A 22,522-nucleotide genomic window follows, 5' to 3' on the forward strand; every position below is an offset into this window, starting at 1 on the left:
CGCGTTCGAAACCCAATGACAAAGCAGCAAACCCAGAAAGAGGGTTTTCCACAAAATAAGTCATATGAATACTTTATCTACATAAATATTAATTAGGAACCTAATTCCCTTTTAGAAGGGGCAGCAAACTATAATTTACTGAATGGTTAGTTTAGGTGTTTTTATGCTCCAACAAGCTGTACTAAAACTCTCTAGTCAGGCAGTTAGTTAACTTCAAGGCTGTTCCATTGAGTTACCGCCAACAGGTCCCTCAGCTGGTAGCTCCACATTTTCACCCTCCTCTGCCGCTATCGATGGCTGAATATCCATGTCTTCGGATGCATTTTCTGGCATTGTCCCACAAACGGGAGAAGCATCGCCAACTTTAGCTTCAGATTTTGACTCCTCTGGTGGTTCCGAGATGCCCACTGGCCCTGCCTCCGATAAGCCTTCAATACTGTCACCCTCCACGGCCATGTTAACTGGAGGCTGATCCACGTTTTCAGATGCAACTTCTGGCATTGTCTCCGAAACCTGAGAAGCATCAGCAACTTTAGCTTCGGATTTTGATTCCTCTGGTGGTTCCGAGATGCCCACTAGCCCTGCCTCCGATAAGCCTTCAATACTGTCACCCTCCACGGCCATGTTAACTGGAGGCTGATCCACGTTTTCAGATGCAACTTCTGGCATTGTCTCCGAAACCTGAGAAGCATCAGCAACTTTAGCTTCGGATTTTGATTCCTCTGGTGGTTCCGAGATGCCCACTGGCCCTGCCTCCGATAAGCCTTCAATATTGTCACCCTCCACGGCCATGTTAACTGGAGGCTGATCCGCATTTTCAGATGCAAGTTCTGGCATTGTCTCAGAAACCTGAGAAGTATCAGCAACTTTAGCTTCAGATTTTGACTCTGGTGATTCAGAGCTGCCTACGGGCCTTGCCTCAGATAAGCATTCAACACTATCAAATATTTTAGCTTCAGATTCCAACATCTCTGGTGCTTTGGAGCTGCCTATGGGAACTGCTTCTGATGAACCTTTGACACCATCATCCACCACAGTCGAGGTAACCAGAGGCATGTCCACAGATTCAGACACAACTTCTGGCTCCCTCTCACAAGCATCAGGAGCATTCACCTGATTATCCTTGTCAGCTACAGGTGTTTTTGGACCCTCCATCACTGAGCTGCCATCTAGAACCTCAGATGGACGATCTATTCCCTTTCCTTCAGTCTCTATCGAGGATGCAGGCAGGTCAACATCCTCCGCCATTGTATCTTCTAGTGGTACCATGCCAACCTGAGTCATACACATAACATTACACATTAGTAATGAAATTAATAGCAATAAACCAGCTTTGTGATTGTCTCTGGACATTCATGTGCATTTGAATTTCATAAGTAATTGTTATATACTTCGAGATATTACAGTTTATAATTCTGTTTAGTAGGAAGTTCTGAGATAAGAGAGGTTTGCGCTGGGCGACGGGGAGGAGGTTCACCCTTGTAGGTTCCAACATTAAGGTACAGACCTATTTATTTGAAAAAAAAAAATTGATAAAAATTGTTCATCTTAGTTCCGAATGAGTGCTACGAACCTTGGATGCATCGGAATGATCACCCGTTTCAGGTTCAGAAACCATTGATTCCAACAGCTGCGCTGAGCTTCTTACACCTTCCTTCTTGGATAACCGTTGAACCTCCTCTTCTGAATCAACACTTTCTTTTAGAAGCAAATCCCCAGAATATCTGGGTGTTTCCTTTGGATGATCCATTTCATCTTCCTTTCCGGTTGATTCCTCAAGTTGTACTGAGTTGCTGCCATCTTGACCCTTCTCGGTAGAGCCCTCAGTACCTCCATGCTCTTTTGTCAAGGAAGATGAAGGTATATCTTCTAGAATCCTTTCGGGCACAAATGTGTCAACCTCAGAGACAACCATTTTATCAGAAACTAAAGCTTCAGATGCATCCCCCAGCACTATTGATCTGGCTGGACCACTCTCAGATAAGCACTCAACCTTTCCTTCCTTAACTACAACAGAAGATGAAGACAGAATATCACTTTCTGATAAATTTTCGGGCTGGAGCTCACTAACCAGAGAAACATCCATTTCAGTATCAGATCCTTTCGGTTCTCCTAATAAGTCTGAACTCCCACCGAAAAGTTTCACAGATGTTCCATCAATCTTTTCTTCTTCCACTGGTACTGGATCGCCGACTGGAAACTTTCCAGATATACCAGTATTTCCTTCCTCTGTCACTAAAGATAGAGGAGAATCTAAGTTTCCAGTCACACTCATTTCCGGTAGATTCCCATCAATCTGAGATGAATCATTTAGAGCATCTCTTTTGGCTCTAGAAACTTCTGGTTCCTCCATAGGTAATGAGCTGCAAACTTGATCAGTCTTACATATGTCCTTAGTCGTCCCCTCCTCAGTCATACCTTCTGATACAATATTCTCTTGCACAGTTCCATGAACCTGAGAGAAATCCATCTGAACAACTGTTAAAGCTTCAGAACCTTTTGCGTCTTCCAGTAGTACTGAGCTGCAACTTGGCCTCTTCTCAGATGAACCCTCAATCTTTTCTTCCCCTGTGTTTAAAGATGAAGAAAGATCAATTTTTTCAGAGATATGTTGTGGCGATTTAACATCCATTTCAGTGACAGTGTGATTCTGTTCCACTAGAGATTGTGAGCTGCTACTTTGGCGTCTCACAGATGAGCCCTCCACTGTTTCCACTTCCCCTACAGAAGATGACGGCAAGACTTTTGATTTATCTTCTGATACAAATATAACATCCTGAGAAACAACCAAGGCAGGACTAGAAACTTTTGGGTTCTCTTGTGCCTTATAGCTACCAACTTGAGCTCTATCAGATGATTCATGAATTTCTCCCACCACTACCAATGAAGATGAGGGTAAAACCGTGTCCAATACTTTTTCAGGTGGACAACTACCAGCATGAGAAATATCCATTTGATCACCCTCAGCAGGGTCCACTTCCATATTGCAAACATCAATACTACCATCCCCAATCATTTCGGTTCCAAGTTCCAAGATGCCCTTTTCAGAAGGAATTACATGCAAAGTGGTATAACGCCCTAAATCGCCACCACTTGATTCATGAGAAGCTTCAGAAACATCAATCTTGGATGAAATTTCTGAATTTAAACAAACACCTTCACCAGAACGATTAACAACTTCAGATTCTGTAAAAGGCATGTCAACTTTGTCAAGAGAACCCCCACTAGAATCAAGATTTAGCATTGCCGGAATAATTGTGGAATTACCATGGCTCAGAGGAGAGTTTTGTGCGCAACCTTCTGAAGCAGGCTTATTCTTTCTTCCAGGGTCATCTTCAGCCCTAACAGGAGGCACTACATCCTCTAAACCCACAGACAAGGGTGCACTTTCTCCAGGACAAACATTTTCAGATGACATGAATAGAATGGTTTTTCTATCATGAGGGGAAGATTCTTGGGACTCTTTTGAAGAATGCTCCGATTTGTCTGCTGAATTTATGTCAGTCATTTCAGTAATACCAGGAGCAACAACTAAATGATCTGGACTTGAAGTAATAGGTGAAGGGTCTTCAGAATGATGGCCAGCATCCTTGGTAATACAAGGAGATGTTGGATTCTCATTAGCATAACTCCCTATTTTGTTTTCAGAATCAACCACAGCAGGAAGGCCTACCTCACTTGACTCAACTGGGACCCCAGGAACAGGAGGTGTAACAACAAGATGAAGACTAGCATTATCAGTGTCCTTGGAGATTGAAGGGTGCTCAACAGACGAGGATTTATGAGAATCTCCTGAAAAAGATTCAATTTTCTTTCCAGAATCACTCCCAATCACCTGAGGATGCTCAATATTACTTTCAAATACCAAAGATGAATTCATCTCACCCCCAGAGGACCCAATACTAGAAGCAGGCACATCAACATCTCGATACAATGTCTGAACAACAGTCTCTGTTTTACTCACCATAGTTGAACCATCAACACAGAGTTGTTTTGAGTCTTCCATTTCTTTAGTGGAACCTACAGCTGTTGAGTCTTGGTCCATATTTGTGATGGGAACATGGGTTTCATTCAAAGCAGGTGGTTTGTCCCTCTCCCCTTCTGCACTAACACCAGTCCTAGATTGCTTTTCGTAATTCGCTGGGAGGTCAAGTCGATGGGCTGCGGTTTCCAAAGTTGACACAGTGGGAGATGCCTTATCCTCCAAACATTGGTTTTTGGCTAATTCCACAGGAGCCTTGCTTGATACAGGTACACAAGGGACAACCCTACCCTCTCTCACAGATGACTCGGGAATTTTAGGTTTTGACAAACGTGTTCCAGAAAAGACCTCCTTCATCACGCGAGCAACATCACTTACATCAGCAGTCTGGATACGGCCCAAAGCAGAACTCTTATCAGGGAATCCTGGAGGAACGTCAGGCGTTGACGATGAATTTGCAGGCTGCTTATTGTGGGTTGAAAAGACTGGCTGCTCTTTTCTCTTTGGATCATGACCCACTAAATGTGCTTGACTTGCCTGGTCTTGAGTAACATTTGTCAACTCCTGTCCATCAGTACCTTGCTTACCTCTCAGTGCAGCAGACTTACTCCCGTACGTATCAGCAGATGCATTCTGTGATTGTAAACTTAAGTTTGGATTCTGACTGGCTGGACCATCAGAAACAGATGGTAACACCGGAGCCTGCTTCCTTCCCCTACGACGAGGTGCTTCGGCTCTGTTTGAAGTCTTTCGACCTTGTCTTTTGACTTGTACTGTTTCAGAAGAGCAAGGAGTGAGAGATTGAGAAGCTAGAGGAGCAGAAGGATTGGAAGGCATTGACTGAGAGCTAGGAGCAGTCTTAGCAACATCATATTTCGCCTCACCGGTGTTTTCCACGGCAGTTGAATTGGGAAAGGATTCAATTAAAGGAGTACATGGAGGTGCAGTTAAGGGAGTTGGAATAGCTGGTGCTGCAGCACCTTCATTCACTGTAACAGCAGAATTGCATGCGACAACATTTTGACTTTCTCCCAAAGCAGGACCTGTCAAATGTTAAATTAATTCATGTGAGGAAAATATAATCATGATTTCAGTTGAAATTTTTTTTTCAGGTGTGCATAAATGAAAGTATTTACCAAGGGATCTGACAGATGTATCATGCATCATTGTTGAGCTTGTTATCTGCTTGGATTGGGCCAAATTTACTGACTCTTCGGTTAAGTTCAGATCCTGACCAGCTAAACCATCAGCCTCTTGCTTACTTTGCATGGCAATGTCTTTGCTTCCAGATGAATCCCCAGGTTTATCCTGTGGTTGCAGATTGGGTTTCAAATCTTGACCACCTAACACATCAGTAACAGCAGGTGATATTGGCGCCTGTTTCTTTCCCCTACGTCGCGGTGCCCCTACGCCACCTTGAACCTTCCGATCGTGCCCTTTCATTTGCTCAGGAACAGAAGGGGAAGGAGAAGACTGAGACAAAGAAGCAACAGATGGAGAAGAAAGGGCTGGCTGAGAACTCAAAGCTACAACATCACCAAGTTGATGATCAGCCCCATTCAGACCTTGTAAAGGAGCAGAACCAGAAAAAGACTCAGGTTGTTGGACTGCGGAAGTACTAGAAACAGTTCCACTCATGCCAAGGGCTTGATTTTCTAGTGGATTCACAGATATGTTCTGTGATGCTTCATTTTGTTTTGGATCAAGACCAGATACTCCACCAACACCAGGTGATATTGGCGCCTGTTTCCTTCCCCTACGCCTGGGTACTTCTGGTCCACTTTGAGCCTTCCGACCTCTTCCTCTTGATTGTGTTGATGGAGAAGGGCTAATAGTGGCCGTCTGAGAATCAGGAGTAACAGAAGGTTTAGGAGCAATTGCCTGAGAATTAGGTGAGGCCACAATACTAGTATGTTGTACAATTCCACCAATATTCTGTGCATTAGCAGAAGTAGGTGTTGAATCAGGGCCCGAGTTTGTGGCAGGGCTAGATGTCATCCCTCTTTGCAACCCCATATCCACTTTAATAGTTCCAGAAGGTGCTGTAAGAACCATTGCAGCTGGTGATTGATTTAATGTTGCTCTTTTTGGCCTTCCACGGCCTCGTTTAACTGGTGGGGTAACCTCTTTACTTTGCTGCATCTGGGAAAGCTCCACTGAGGGTGACAATATGTGTGGTGGGAGTGGAGCAGGAAGTTCTGTTTCACAAACAGGCACCACAGACCCACTGTCATCTTTTGGCATGTTTGTCTCAGTAACTTCTTCTTTTGGTTTTGTAGGGGAATCCGGTGATTCGGCTTGACATAACTTTTCAAATTCCTCTTCTGTCCATTGCTCTTCATATGAACGCACCTAAATAGCATTCAAAGAAACGGGTTCATACTGAACTATCAAGTTTTGTGGTATAAGAAAAACAAGGATAAAAAGGAAAAATTTATGCTAAATGACAAACAAACCTCTCTTGCCCGTTTTCCCCGGCCATAACGTTGAGTATCAAGGCCCCCGAGAGATCCACCCTTCCGCTTTAACCCATCATTAGACTTTTCACCAGTTTTTGGAACCTCATATACCTTCATTGCTTCACAGAACTCCTTCAAGTCATCATCTGTAACAAGGCGAGAAGGCAAGGGAGGTAGAGTCTCCGAACTATCCATGCTTTTTACACATACCAACTTTCTCCATGTTGCCTGCAAAATTAAAATTTTTATAAAGCTGCCACTTAAGAGAAGCAGATAGCTTTCGATAATATACAAGGATACTTGTACAATGTAAAAGCAAAGAGATAGACAGCATTGACAGCAAATGATTAAGTGGATACCATCTCTTCTTCTTGCCTTCTTCTGTCAACTGATTCAAAAACATCAATTTCTGGCTCACTACAAGAAGAGGGAAAATCATTGATATCTACTTCAAACGAAAAATCAAGCAGAAGAAAAACAACAAATAAGTAAATAAATTTGCCTCATTTGAAATGGGAGTAGCTTTTCAAACATATGAATGTAATAATGACAGTTAAACCAGTGACAAACAAAATCAGACAGGAGAACAATGGTTTTGCAATTTAATCAGTAATAAATTCCAACAATGACTTTTGATTGCGAAATTTCCACCGCTTCTCAGTTTGTAGATAATACTACCAGGAGGGGAAAAATAAAAAATAGGGGGGCACACTCATGATTGCTTTATGACAAACATTAAATGCCAACAAAGTCAAAAGAAAACAATTAGATACCATAGTCTACAGTGGCTCAATCTTTTCAAGAAACCCATGCACGGAATTTTTTTCTCCAAAATGATGGACATGCTTTAGCTGGAACAGGAATGATGGATCTAACTCGTCCACCTTATTTAGATGAACAGTTGCATGAAAGAAGGGGCAGAAAGATAAACAACAAAATCATCAAACTATCTACCTGCGAGCTAAAAGATCATTCAAGGCATCATCATCTAATACAGGTGCAGCTTCTTCTTTCTTACACTCACGCAAAAGGGACTCCAAATATTCTCTTCGGTCTTCAGCACTGTCGTAAAAGAATTTTGGGAATACTTAGAAACAGCTTTAGAAGTATTCAACAGAGCACGTATATAGGCAACTAACCTTGTATTGTTGTCAAAGAAACCAGCAGTAATGCTCTGATTCGCAACTCCCAGCTTGTGCTCAGCTGCAGCTCTGACTTGTTCTTCAACGGTTTGAACCTTGTGCAAAAGAAAAAATTCAATTTGTTAGATATAAAACTCTAAAGTAGCAACAATTTAATTTCAAGATATAAACAGAAGAGTTATAGATGTACTTTGTCTTCAAACATAACCAAGGGGGAAAGTGTCTACCGTTTCAAACCGAAGAACAAGGACTTCCCTCTTCTGGCCGATTCTGTGAGCCCTTGCCTGTGCTTGCAAATCAACCTGAAGATTTACCAACCAAAAAACTAAAAACTTGAGACTTGGAATTGTATGTTTAAAACTCGTAATTTAAATTAATGAACAATGATTTGCCTGTGGATTCCAATCAGTGTCAAATATGATTACTGTATCTGCAGCTTGAAGATTTACTCCAACGCCACCAGCCCGAATGCTATCAAAATCATACGAATGTCAGTACCATTATAACAGACAACAGCACATGCAGATAAACATCAAGACATGTGAACAGCACATCAAACCTTTTAAAGTTTCCATTTGCTATTTTCTACTTGTTAGCAAACCCCTAAAAGTGGACTCAAGCAAAAATATAGCAATAGCGTAACTCAGTGACATTAAAAAATTAATGCAGGATTTTTAGAGTCTATTTGGGAGTGCTTCTGTATAAAGTGCATCTGTTAGAGGCACGCACGAACTTTCATTAAAAAAAAAAAAAAAAAACGGATCCTCCATATATACCTAGCAGTGCTTCCTGAGAAAGTACTAAAGGGCTCCTCTCAACCCCAAAAACCTATGCCCATTTCAGACAAACAAAATAAAAGGCACCCTTATCTGAAAGTGCTTTTGACGCCACCAAACATGCCCTTTTTTGCTTCCCCTTCACATGTAAGGTGTAACCTAAATCTCTCCCTTTATGACTTCTCAGGTAAAACAATAAAAGTGGGAAATGGGGGGAGGGGGATGGTTATCTTAAAACCTCCTAGAACCCAAGGTTCCATTAACTATTGAACCACCTGGTAAAAGCATACAAAAAATAATAATTTGCACAAAACATAAAGAATCACCTAAGAAGAAATATAAAATAGGGAGAATCCGGTTTGTTGAACGTATCAATTAGGGCACCGCGATCACCCCCAGATGTGTGTCCATCCAACCTAAGGTACTGATATTGCTTAATGTTAAGATATTCCTCCATAACATCAAGTAGCCTAGTCATTGTCGAAAAGAAAAGAACCTGCACAATGACAAGTTTCATTAAGTTGTAGTCCGATATCAAACCAAAATACTAGAATATTCCAAAGAGACATGAATACATATTAAAGAATGAGATGATAGTTAAACAAAAAAAATCATGTCACTAGAAACGGGAAAAAGCCTTCCATACCCTATGATCTGTGGCTTTTAGCTTGGGAAGTAGTCGATCTAGCATCTCAAGCTTCCCACAAAGCCTTATGACTGGGGGAAGATAATGCTTTGGTATTAAGTTATCAACCTACAAGAAGCAATAAGATAAAGAAGTTTATCTTAATTGGGAACTCAGGAAGAACAAGGGAAAGCCTTGAGAGCATAAGGTAACAACGACAACTGCTTCTTGTCCCTTTCAATATCTTTAGGAGAGCAAATAAGAACTTAAAGAACATACCTCCTCTGCATGAAGCTGGCTGAGATATGGATGATTACATATATTGCGAAGCTCCATAACAGAGTTGTGCACTGACCGCGCCTGCAACCAATATGCAGATATTATAATAACATACGGATTAGAATTCACCTGTCTAATGGAAGTGAGAATTAAAATACCTTAGAATTTCCAATTGTACCCAAATTGTCTTCTACCCTCTTCATTAGAAGCTTCTGATAAGCAGAAGCCTCACATCTTACAAGTCTCTCAATCTTTTCAGGTAGTTCATTCTCAACCTGAAGTATTTAAAATTCCAGAACATTAATATCGTGACTTTCCATACTCAAGTTTAATAAATTGAATGGTTTGTTAACGATAACACACAAACTTCGATAAAACGTCACCAAGGCCCCAGAAGCAATATATTTTATACCAAAATTTCTCGATGTAACAAACACCATAAAAAATCAAATATAACCGGTAAAGGCACTAAGCACCCAAATAAAATATCCAGGAGTCAAGCCATATTGGACCTCATCAATCATGCAACATTAAATTGATGATCGACATACATTTGCATATCCTAATTAAGCGGCTAAGTGTATACGTTCCTTCTAGACAAAAATAAGGAAATTAACAAGGATTTTTTCGTTCAACACCCATCTCCGCGTTCTTAGTATAGAACAAGCTAAATCCTTTACAAGCACATGTAACCCAGAAAAGACGCTGGCTGGCTTATTTAAGAAATTATCACATGTTTGGTCGTTAGACTAGAAAGGGCAGGTCCACTTCAGAGAAGAGTCAGAAGACGCAGGGATCGCACCCACTTATTCTGTCTTCTTATTTTGGTAGGGTTGGGAAACATTTAATCAGCATTTTTCAAATTCACAGACTACTTTACCTAAGCTTTATTATCAAATGAAGGAAGCCAACGAACAAAGCTGGCTGCAGTTTATATGTATGGCTTGGACCTATGAATTATTAATTTCTGGATAAATTGGATACAGGTGATAAAAGTTGGCTTGGAATCAAATAAATGAACTTATATAACTGAGTTCATTGTTCCCTAAAACGAAAAAAAAAAAAAAACTAGTTCATTGAAGAAACAAACTATACACTATTTATCTATGTTCAATTTACTAAGACATTTAATTTATCTTAATTAATTTACTTACCTCAGATGTTTCATTATATTTGGAAAGTTACCATTAGTTGATACATATATGGTCATTTAAATCTTAAGAACTATAGCAGTACAGCTCAATCATATGCTAAATACATAATATATAGAAATTTCTCTAGTTTCTTAGTCCAACACTGAACAAACATAAGACATTACTAAACTGGGTCCAATCCAAGTCAGACCAGCCCAAAACAATAGTTCAAACCAGTCTAGTCCTGCGCACTAAGGAGCCCCTTAGTTCTTAAAATGACTGAAATGTGACATTCTCATGGAAAAGACACAAAGTCATTTACAAAAGTTATGATGGCAAAAAAGCTTCCTTGCCCAGAGCACCAACATAAATGGATACACAAAGAACTCCGGAGAACCACAGACATGGGAGAACCCCAAACATGGATGCCTGTATGTCTACACATCATAATATTGATACTAAATCCACACAAGGACATATGAACCCAATATGGCAATATGTACCAAAGAAACACATTTCAAATGGCAAATGCTATTAATAAGCCAAAAACACATTTTGGGTACCTTATGCTTCAGCCTCCGGAGGACAAATGGTCGAAGTACTTGATGAAGACGGTTTATGATCAATAGATTTTCTTCCTCAGACAGCAAGGCCTTGTCAACATAAGCCAACAACAAATGCATAACTATAAGATTTTCATGCAACAGGAGTCATAGAGAATGTCAATGACTCAAATACAATATTCCAAAGCTCACTTGTTCAGCTGAGTTATCACCACCACTTTCAAATGGTTTGTTGAACCACTGAGAAAAATCGTCTGACGAATTAAAAATATTAGGCAACAAGAAGTTTAGTAGCGCCCACAACTCCTCGAGATTATTCTAATCAAACACAAAAATAAAAGGTAATCAGGATATCACATTATTACACAAACCAAGGAGACAATACACATTCACTACACCATCACAGAACAAGTGCCAACAACAACAAAAGAAGAGCACAAGATAAAAAAGCCTGAAACCTGTAACGGAGTTCCAGTTAACAGCAATCTGTGAGAGCTCTGATAATGCTTAAGCTCGGCGTTTAACTTGCAGGAAGCATTCTTTATCCGGTGACCTTCATCAATTATTATATAATGCCAGTGTATTTTGCTTAGTTTTGGTCTGTCATGCTTATTCATCAGATACTCATATGTCGTAAGGAGGACATTAAATTTCTGTTGAACTATCCTTTCCCTGCAATGTAAAGTAACTCCTGAGCCACTGTATACCTAAAGTAAAACATAAAAAGAGGTAGCTGCTCGGTCTTATGTGATTACTTGAATAGCCTACGTCTCTCCTCAGGGGTGCCAGCATAGACAATTCCAAGAATACTAGGGGCCCAAAAGTTAATTTCTGAATCCCATCCAGGTAAAACTGAAGATGGCACAACCACTAGGAATGGTCCTCGATCATTTTTTGTTTCCATCAGGTAACAAATTAATGAAATTACCTACAAACAAACATGTTATAGAGTTTAGATGTGTAAACAGGAAACAAATAGCCATCAGTCTAGGGAGATTGAGAATCAATCCCTACCTGAACAGTTTTACCTAGGCCCATTTCATCAGCCAGAATACCATTCAAATGATTGTTGTATAGTGATACCAACCACCTTAAGCCATTCATTTGATACCTGAAGATCAAAAATACTGTTATTGAAAAGATTCACACCTGTGCAATGATAAAAGCACTTCCTCAATCATTTCAAAATGGATACAACAATTATAAAATTGTTATTGAATAACACCATTTTACAGTTTAGGAAAAAATCCAAACTTTTACCCCTCCACAACCATCAAAAATATATATTTCCAAATATATGAATCTAACAAAGCACATTCAACTCACTCTCTCAATTTTCCACCAGTAAGAATAGATGGCTGCTGAGCAACAGTCTCTTTTATACTGCAAAAATTAATGTTGATTGTAAGATACTTTGGCAGAGCAAGTAAAGGGGAAAGTAGTACAATTGACAGCCTCAAGAAAGCCAGACTTTATTTCTTAAAAAAAAAAAAATTCCAAGAGTTATGATCATAAAGGAAATTTTTTAAACAGGGGTTAATAAAAGGAATGAGAGCTTAGCTCAGTTCAACCACCACTAAGTAAATTTTAGGTAGTGAGGGATAGCGATTCCAAAGCAGCAAACAAAGTTTAATCAACAATAAACCCAAGACAAAGAAGCCATATCAGCACCTATGAGCCATCAAATAGTACTTCTCATTGCTCTCCATGTAATGCTGCAAAACAAAAATAAAATAACAAAATGAGCATGGACTTAACTAAGAAGTGAAGTGCAGAGAGAATAAACTTGCCTTAGCCTGGTCACTTTCATCTTCATTTTCAAAAGTAGGCTCACTCTTCTCCACTACACTTGCAGTTCCACTTTCATCCACATCATTCTCAAATCGGCTTGCCAAAGCCTTTGCATCTCGTAGTTTGGAACCGAGCTTTTGAAGATATTTCTCAGTCTCTTTGAGAAGTTGCTTAACACGGTCAGATTTGGCATCCTAGCATGAGTTTCAAAAAGGTTATGTAAAAAGAGTAAACTTAAGAAGCAATGCTGAAGTCAGTAAAAACTTAGAACATACCTGCACCATTCGCAGATATCCCTCCACGTCATTGATCTTCAATAAATTTATCTTTTCACGTTGGATCCTATCAATCTTCTCACGATGGATACGTTCCTTCCTTTTGTGGAACTCCTTCACATATTTATTGAAAACCTTCCAGCGTTCTCTCTTAAGTTTAAACACATCGTCCAGTCTTTCCCTGAAGTCCAGATTAGAAAGCAAGTCAGAAACTGCGCAGAACACTTTGGAAACCAAATCAACTGAGAAATGGATAAATGATTGCTATAGCTCCTCAAAAACATAGAATGCTATAAATATTGATGCGCACTGGACAAAGATATAATACATACTTGTGAACCTCAATTTCACCAAAGAACTCCTTTTGCCTCTCCCGAATTCTCTTTTGTCGCTCTTCCTTCATCTTTTGCTCAAACTTTTCAAGTTGTTTTATCCTCCTACCATGTCTATATTTCTTACAACTTCTCAAGTTATCCATTTCAGTATTGATTGGTTTGAAGAAATCACCCAAGAATTCACTGCCCAAACAAATCAAAACATGGTTTTAAGTGTCTGGGAAATAAAACAAATTATATAGAAAAAAAGAATTGCACTAATTAGACTGAAAAGATAAATTTATACTCCCTCTGTCCGAAAATAATGGTCCACGCTTCTCTTTTAGGAATTGAAAAGAACTTTACCCACTGTAAAAGATTAAATAACTTCTTTCCATTTTTTCCACAACCCTTGGTCATCTATTTAAATGAATTTGATATGAAATACTTCATAATTTTAGATTTAAAAATAAGAGAAACAATTGAATGCAAACACCTGAGAAGTAGGAAAGCATTAAATGGTTACTTAAATATCTATAGAAAACCATTAAAATAGTTCCAAATAATTTGGTAAGAAAGCATTCAAGTTGTACTTAAAATTTATGTTTCGGCAACGCAGATAATTCTTTAAAGGGACAGAGGGAGTAATTGGTCTTCACTTGGAAGCCTGTATAGGATAATCAATAACCTTCGGAGACGGCATTGCAGCTCCAAGAGTTGTAGTTTTTTCAGTTCTATGACGCTTTTGGTTTTTGCAGATATATCTTCAGAAGAGCTCACATTTTCCTACGAGTAGTAAAATGCAGTACATGAGGCAAATACAATATTAAGAATAGAATAAATGAATCTATCACACCATGCATCGAGTTGAATATATCATTTTGCAAAGATATATTCATACGCATAGATGAGAATTGAGTATATATAAGATAAGTATTTGGTCAAAACATGATATGGAGATCATTTTAACAGCTTAAAAAATACAAGATAAACAAGATAAGTAGTTGAGTAAATTCCCTTCCATAACCGATGTATTGTTTGAGAGTGAGACATAGGAATAATGAAAGTACATGAAAAATAACAAAAAATAAAATAAAATAAAAACATTATCCCTTCAGTGATGTGAACATTATGACGTGCCCAAAACGTTTCTTGTGCAACTCTGTACAGCGTCATGTAAACACAGTTGTGATGCAGTTCATAACAAAACAAACACGGCAATACATGGTTGGTTATGTTCTCTTTTTTATGCGTCTCTTACAATGTGATCCATGCATCATACAAGCTATGAGGTGCCAACTCACTGAATAAGTAAACTGACCCAAAGAATTTGATTCTTCTATTCTTCCAGCAGAGATGCACCTATAATCAAGTAATTTTAGTGCGAGCATTGCTTTTAAATTTTGCCTTTAAGCCTGACCCGCAAAACCTTCTTTATGCTACTCTCACAAAGAAACAAGGTACAAAATTTTATAAATGGTTTAACTTCTCTGGATGGCTCCATTGTTTTCATTGCATACATACATGACACTTAGCATTCTGGAGACAATTTTCCATACTAACCACTTTCTTGAATTCAATCAATCATTCCCTGAAACTTCTAACACAGTTGGATCAGTTTTAAAGTACAAATAAGCATAATACTTTTTTAGATTATTCTAAACTACTCTATTACTAGAGGGGGGCTCGAACTTGGGTGCAAGGGTACACTGACCTAGCCAAATGGCATAACCCACATCTGCATCAGCATAATTCTACCTGAAATGTGTGAAGATGATCCCTTTTGTATTTCACATAAGTCCAGAAAGGGGACTAGGGTATCGCTCCCAAATCCCAAACTCTCTCTCTCCCCCCCCAACCCTCACCCCCCCCCCCCCCGGCCCTCTTTTTCTTTTCCCCGAAAAAAATACTCATTAACTACAATTTAAGCCCATAACAAATACCAGGCAGGAATAAAAAAAAAATTTGGGGTAATGAAAGAACAACCAATATTTGAAGCCACATAATGTTTTTCTAACAGACCTTTAATTTGTGGAAACATGTCGCAATTTTTCGCTTCGCTTTTTGCTGTTTTAGAATCCAAGTTTGTTCATCCAAAAGCTTCTTTTTCTGCTTATCCATAATCCACTTTTCTGACATAGTGTACTTTGGTGAAGGTGGCAAATCAGTATGGTTACCGTTCTTTGCTTGTCCTGCAGTTGAAAAAGGTATTTTTTCAGAGATTCAAAAAAGATTTCATACACCCAAAAAGCATTTCTTTTGAAATACTAATACCTATAAACCATCTACACCATAATTACCAGAACTAGCAAGATCAGTACAAAGAAAAAGTACAGACTGATTTAAATATATTGTTCTCACCCTGAGATAAATGTTTCGGTAGGATATGAGCATCCTTTGATGCACCTGCTGTGTGATGATCATTTCCAATTCCAGAAATCGGTTTCCAAGAATCTCTGAGTGAAAAAGAAGCCGGGTGATTACCTGTATACTGGTTCCCCATGACATTGCTGCTGCTAAGATTTGGGACCCTTCCAAGTTGCAAATGTCCATTTTCCATATTGTCCAAAGGATTACTGACAGTTGAACCACTCCTTGCACCTGAAGATTCAGGATGCTGTGATGCAATGGTTAAACATGCTGGCGAGATTGTGGTCTCATGGGTCTGTATTTCAGATTCTGGTTTCTGTAAACCAATAAGATGGTTTCTTTCTTCTGCAAGTACAAAGTGATCTGGAGGTGGGCCATTTTTTTCTTCCATTTTCGGGTTCTCAGTTTCTATGAACAAAGAGTCAGTCTCAGGGAACCTTCCGGTGGACAAGGCACCGGGCAGCATTTGATCTGTTTCCCTCTCATTGCTAAGTCTTCCATATGGTGTAGTAGCATCAGAAATGATATTTGGCTCATTTGAAAACTGCGCTTTTCCTTTATGGTCAATGAACTCTTTACGAGATCCATCTGTATTGCCACCTGAAATTTTTTTTAAATTAACACATCAAGGCTGAAAATACAAAGCTCTAGGGCTGCAAGTCAGTAAAAATTGAGGATTTAGAAAGAAAAAAAATGAAAATAGTTACCTTCTTTAGGGAAAATGTTACCGAGTGCAATTTCAAGATGTAGTTTCTTTGGCATCAAACCATTTCTGCATGCAAAACACCACAGTTAACCCAACAAAGACGAAGATTTGAACTGGATAGCATCTTGACCAAACAGCACAACATCATATCCAAAATATAACTATCTACCTGAAGGCTAAAAAGACAAGGCACTGTGCTCTGAGCTGCTTCAACTGCTGTTCCTGGAAAGGCATGCCAGGAGATCCAGAAGCCAAGTGAACTGGGGATTTACCAGTATCTCTCAGAGCTGCACTTCTCAGCATACTCATTTCTACTGCACTATTTTGCCTTCCAGCCTATGAACAAATGTGTCAAACTTGCAAATTGCCATATGCACAAACTTTCAAACATCATAGGAGCAAATAATTTCATGCGCAGAACAGATTTCCACATAATCTACGGGTATCAACTAAACACAAGGCAATGCCAGCTAAGCAGACTGCTAAAATGAAAAGAAAAAAAAAAAAAAAAAAACACACACACACACACACTAACCACATGCAATATACGCATTGTAAAAAATAAATGTTTCCATAAGATCTGAAAGAAGAAAACAAATAGTAAGTATATTGTACTAGCTATGTTTTCTTTTAGTATGTCTTCCTCGTATATCAAGTAAGAATACTAGAAACAACTTAATTCAGCAAGATGGACACAACTAAACACAATGCCCTTGTTTTGCCTAAAAGTGGAGAACATAATGGAATAATGGATACAGATTTAGTACCTGAGATGTCTTATTTCCATCCGCTAATATATTAGTATTTCCTCCATCATGCTCAGAGACCTTTCCAGTCGAGGCCAATGTGCTGCTGTAATTGATTGGACTTGAGAATCCAGGTTCTGCTGCTTGGTATGAACCAGATGCAACTGGCACGCCTCCTTGAATCTTGCCAAAAGAGCCTGAAGTTCCAATATTATCATGTGAGCCTTAATTACTCAAAAACCCAGGAGATAGTAGAAGAGTTTCTGCCTTAATATGAGTAATCTCATTTAAAAATAATTTATTTGTTTGTATATTAATTCAGTACAAAAGAAAAAGAAGATATCTTTCCAAAATATAGATAAGTCATCTTCAACATGATTCAACCATACTTGACATTCAAATAATCCCGCGGAGAGGATATTGTTTAAGGACATAGTCCAAGGGGTCCATTTTTTAGTACCATTTTAATGCTGGTTATTTGGAAATTTTCAATTTTGAGAGCTGAAATTTCAGATGCATTGATTTCCAACAAGTTAATTCCACAATAATATCAACGCTTTTCCAAATTCTTACTTGATCCAGGTGATGGAGACGTTGACTGCTGCATTGGAATCTCTGCTGACATATTACCTGGAATGGCAACATTAGAAGAAAATCTGGGAACTTGAGATTTTTCAAATGGAAAGCCAGCTTTACTTTGATTCCATATGCCCATAGTGTCATGTATAGGAGGTATGGAAGTGGCTTGCTGCTTTGTTAAAGCATTATGAGTAGAGGAAACTTCCATTTCTTCAGGGTGATTTGAACTTAGAGCCCGAGACATCGAATTGGTAGTATTTGTCACATCCAACTGCTTCTCTGAAGGTTGACCTTCTTGCTTGGCTCTGAGCAGTGGTCTCATACTTCCAGAGAACGATGTAAAATGTTCCATTTGACCACCACCCAGACCAATATTAAAACTAGCAGTTTCACCACCTTTACTTGAGAAACCAGCAGGTGGTTCGACCTTGTTTGTCTTTCCCTTCCTTGTATTAACTGCAGCATTTCCAGTATCAAGATGTTGAGGGTTTTCAGGATGCGGTTCCATAGGCATGGATGTATCTCCCCTCTTCCTCTTAGTGGTGGGTTTTTTACCATCCTTTCGATTCACCTGTTTGTTTGTATCACGCCTTTCTTGTGACTGTGAATTGGCAGACCTAGAGTCCAAACTAGATGGACTTTCATGATCAAAAGATTGACTACTCCGATGAGTTGCGGATCCTTGATAATAATCATTTCCTGTACTGCTAGGGCCAACAGGCGGTCCACTTAAAGAAAACTTGTCCATATTAGATATCTCATTTTCAGCCAAGCCTGCTTTGGAATCTTTTGCAACGGCAACAGCATGAGAAGAAGCTGCAGAAAAGTGGCTTTCAATTACCTCTCACTGACCAAGCCAATTTGATTGAAATAAAACGACACTGACCTCAAAATGTGACTGAAAAATTACCTGTTTGAGTTCCACCAGACATAGGAAGGCGTGAGGACTTCAAAGCTTCAATATCAAGACCATGCTGATTAATAACAGTCTCCATGGCCCTAAGTGGATCGAGGAAGATAAGTAAGAGAAAGTATAAGAACCCCCCCCCCCCCCCCGCCCTCTCCTCACAGCCCCCAAATAAATGAAGATGATGGAGGAAGACCCAATTGACAAATCAACCGTGAGAAACCAAAATTTTCAGGTTATGAGTTGACATTCTACACAAATAGTTGATTTAACAAAATAAAATAAAACCCACGAAAAATAGTAGTGTTGGAAAAATTTTAAAACAATAGGTAGTGATAAGAAAAGCTAACCACAAAAAAAGAAAGAAACATAGCTTAATGTAAAACAATCTCCATACTAAAGCAGTTTAATATTGAAATAATCTTATTTTTTACCAAAACTAAGTAAACTATTTAACTACCTAACCAATATTATTGGATATAATCCAACAATCCTCAATACGAGGCGTAAATAACCAAATAAAAGAAAATGCAGCCGCGCCCTCCAGATTAAAAGGTATAGACAACTTATTTTCTTGGACACTGCAATCTCGATGTTATCAGATAATTAAGTAAATTATCATTAGGATTCACTATATAAATGATAACAATGCTAGCACAGTTTTGAAATTCTTTCACAGGTCTAGATAATGATCTTAAAATTTCTGATTGCCCTACGATAAGTCCAATATGAACAAAATACCATCAAATAGAGTGTAAAATATTAACCTTTACCTTGATATCACTTGATATGGCATGGAATGTTCCTTCCCACTTGACTTCATGTGTTGTAGTATCTGCATTTCCCAAACACAATGCAAATAAATACATGTACATACGTGTCAGAATAAATAGGAGCAAATAGTGGGTGGGGGTAAGATTTAAAAAGACCATTTGTCAAGAGAAAACTACACGAACCACATAAAGCTTCGTAGCAAGTTTGGCAGGCTCATCTTTAGAATCTTGAATGAGTTTGTGGAGAAACTTGGCTGCCTCCAACTCAACATTATGTGAAGATGCCATCTCATTCGAACTGCCCTGCAATTAGTGAAATCAACGAACAGTATAACTATCATAGCATACCAATCAATGAATTCTCTGGTTCAAATTTTGGAGTCAGAATCGCAATGCATATATATTGTTGAGAATTACAGTTTTGATGTACCGCATATTCAGCACCTAATGGGGGAAAAATATCACAAAGACCGCCTAGTGATTACAACCGCTTGTCGACATCTCATACGCCCCCATGATTAGTGTGTTACAAGACAATAACACCTCTCCCCCTCAACTACTGAGAGGGAAAGGGAGAAGCATTGATTGCAGTGACAAAATAAGTGCATTTTGTTTAGGCAAAGTAAACCAATCATTAAAACATCAAATGGAGTCGACATACACTTTCTATTTGAGAAACGGTGACAATAATTTCTAAAATTGACGAAAGCATTAATACTATCAATTTCAACCCATTTTTCCAAATTCAATTTAAACAAAAACCCAAGTCAATTTTCACATACTAGAACACAAAAAACCCCAAAAAAATCACAAAACCCTACCTTGGACCTTTTGCATGAAAATTGAGCTGAAAATCCTGTCCCAAAACCCTAGAAAATTAAATTTATGGCGTAAATTTTCGGTCTCAAAAAACAAAAACTGACACTGACGGGTCCTCGAATTCGATTAATCAGCTTTTCAGCGATTGAGTTCAGGAACAGTCAAAATTGTAGACGGCAAAATAAAATACTAGGAAAAGCGGCAGCTTGAAAGGCCAAAGGGGTTTACCTAATCGGAGATCCGACCCAGAATTCGAAGGCGATGCTGCTGCGAGCTGGAGAGCTTCATAAATAAGAGTCAGAGCGAGAGAGAAGAAGCAGTGTGTAAAAACCCTCGCGCTAAGAAATGTAATTTGGCTTGACCGCTTGAGAGAGAGATTTGCGTGAGAAATTTAACTCCGTTTAAATTACCGGAGAGCCCTTTTAATACCAAAATGGTCCCTACGTTTTGCAATTTAGCTGATTTGGTCTGCTTTTTTCCCAATGTTACCAAAGTGATCCTTTCCATCTGATTACGGTTTAAACTACCGTGCTGAATCCGACAAGTGAGGGCCCGTTCGATGATCTTTTACAAAATAATTTTTTGAATAAACCGAGGAACGAACTTTAAGATTTTATGGGTACGTTTGTTGAACCGACTTGACTAACTTCAGAGACTAAGTTAGACTGATTTAGACTAGATTAAACTGGACTAACTTAATGAAGCGTTTGCTACAGTAAAAATCTCATTCTACATTTTTCACAATTGTATTTTTCTTTATAAATATAGAAAGTTTGGAGTGTAGAATGAGAATTTTGGAGTGTCAATAACAATTCCAATTATTTAATCTAATATATATTAGTATTTTATTATTTAATCTCTTTTTCTTTTTTCTAAGTTCTCTTCTTCTCTCCCGAAAATTCATTCCACGCTTGCAGATCATTTAAACAATTGCTGAGCAAATCAAATTCCAATTTCAGATCACATCAAACCTAGTCGAAATCAAAACCCAATTTAAATCAAAACCAAATGAAAACAAGAATCCCAAGTCGTTGCCCTTGGCGAAGAACACTTCGCTGTCATCCTAATCCAACCAATGTTTATATCGTCGTCGTAGGCTCCAACGTTTTTGGCCTCCCATATTCCTTCAAGTGCACTGGGTGGCTCACCCACCGATGGGTTCACAAGATCCCGTCAATCATGCGAAGCCGACAAGTCCAAGGTCGAGTTCGAAGCGCAGCGAAGCAAACGGCTAGAGCTGGACGGACGATAGTAAGAGCGGGATCTTCCTCAGTTCGAAATTATGGGTTCAAGGTGAAGAGAGAAGGAGAGAGTGGTGATGGGTTGGTGTGATCCCACTAGAGTTGGCGAGTTGTAGTGTGATGGTGGTTGTCAATGCTCAAGAGAGCAAAGAGGATGAGACGGAGCAGACGAGGTCTTGGCAATCCCATGGGTATTGGGGGGTCTTGCTAAGAACTCCTATTGAAGGAGTTTGTCCATGCAAGTCCTCTTTAATCTCATTAAACATAATCCCACTACGGAACAAATACGGGATTAGACTAATAGTTAGTCCAGTAACACTTAGTAAGGGCAAACAAACGTCCCCTATATTTTTACTGGCCTTTTGGCAATTAGCCTTTTTCTTTGTTTTACTATTTTGTTTTTCTTTAATTTTACTTATTTTAAATATTATTGTTTTTATTAAAAACATATTTTGGAAAATAATGAACTAATCGGTTCGTATGAAATCTAATTTTATCTAAATTTAAAATTTTTTAAGTTGAAAATTTCATAAATGTTGTGGCCTATGTTTAATTGACAGGGGAAGGGGGCCGGCAGCACAGAGGGAATAAAGAGAGATGTGTTTATAGGGTTATGTAAAGGATGTTGTTATTCCCCCACTGCCTTTATTTATAGTAATAAGAGAGAGAATAAATCTTTCTCCTCCAATGAATACAAGTCCTAATGGGGAAAAATAACTAAAATCAAATCTGATCTAGGATTTATACAATCACACTTAAACAAGAAGTTTATAACACTCCCTCTTGAGTGTGTCAATACTCAAGTAGATTTGGCATCATGTAGAGGTTGAAGAAGTCGACTCGTCGACACTGATTATAGAAACACGCTATTCTCAATAAGGTAAGAACTTGAATAAGGAACTAAGTCTCATGAAAAACAATATGGCTATGGTAAAAACCCAAGTAAGGATAAAACTCATAGTCTAAGGAAAAATGTGTAAGTAATGCAAAGTCAAATGAAACATCTACGGAATGTCATCAGGGATATGATTAACCTAAGGCG

At 38.8% G+C, this 22,522-nt stretch overlaps 1 protein-coding gene across 2 annotated transcripts; it reads right to left on the minus strand.

The window, feature by feature from the left end:
* LOC137736916 (uncharacterized) lies at nt 1-20,632 on the minus strand. 2 transcript variants are annotated; one of them, XM_088683093.1, is made up of 34 exons: nt 20,468-20,632; nt 19,604-19,723; nt 19,421-19,482; nt 18,651-18,739; nt 17,735-18,556; nt 17,183-17,358; nt 16,585-16,751; nt 16,417-16,481; nt 15,824-16,309; nt 15,362-15,531; nt 14,028-14,125; nt 13,358-13,543; nt 13,026-13,206; nt 12,750-12,944; nt 12,631-12,674; nt 12,286-12,342; nt 11,974-12,070; nt 11,715-11,887; nt 11,418-11,631; nt 11,152-11,277; nt 10,960-11,049; nt 9,422-9,538; nt 9,264-9,344; nt 9,006-9,113; nt 8,686-8,855; nt 7,976-8,054; nt 7,811-7,885; nt 7,581-7,678; nt 7,396-7,503; nt 6,801-6,858; nt 6,439-6,669; nt 5,119-6,334; nt 1,574-5,025; nt 1-1,275 (listed from the first exon to the last, which is right to left on the minus strand). In XM_088683093.1, the coding sequence occupies exons 2-34, from the start codon at nt 19,706-19,708 to the stop codon at nt 214-216; spliced, it is 10,458 nt and encodes a 3,485-aa protein (XP_088539219.1). In that variant the 5' UTR covers nt 19,709-19,723; nt 20,468-20,632; the 3' UTR covers nt 1-213. The 2 variants fall into 2 exon arrangements, with proteins under 2 accessions (XP_088539219.1, XP_088539218.1); XM_088683092.1 differs by having other exon boundaries at nt 15,701-16,309.
* Nucleotides 20,633-22,522: the final 1,890 nt, after the last annotated feature.

Source organism: Pyrus communis, chromosome 13 (genome assembly GCF_041283825.1).
Source record: "Pyrus communis isolate YQ-2024b chromosome 13, ASM4128382v1, whole genome shotgun sequence".
Lineage (NCBI taxonomy): Eukaryota > Viridiplantae > Streptophyta > Magnoliopsida > Rosales > Rosaceae > Pyrus > Pyrus communis.

What these genes read in the sequence shown, in the direction of transcription:
- LOC137736916 (XM_088683092.1), bottom strand. Translation starts at nt 19,708, where the DNA reads ATGGCATCTTCACATAATGTTGAGTTGGAGGCAGCCAAGTTTCTCCAC. An exon ending in ACCGAAACATTTATCTCAGG is followed by an intron (nt 15,532 to 15,700) that starts GTGAGAACAATA and finishes TTTCAACTGCAG; the next exon opens with GACAAGCAAAGAACGGTAAC. An exon ending in TATTTTATATTTCTTCTTAG is followed by an intron (nt 8,055 to 8,685) that starts GTGATTCTTTAT and finishes TGATTTTGATAG; the next exon opens with CATTCGGGCTGGTGGCGTTG.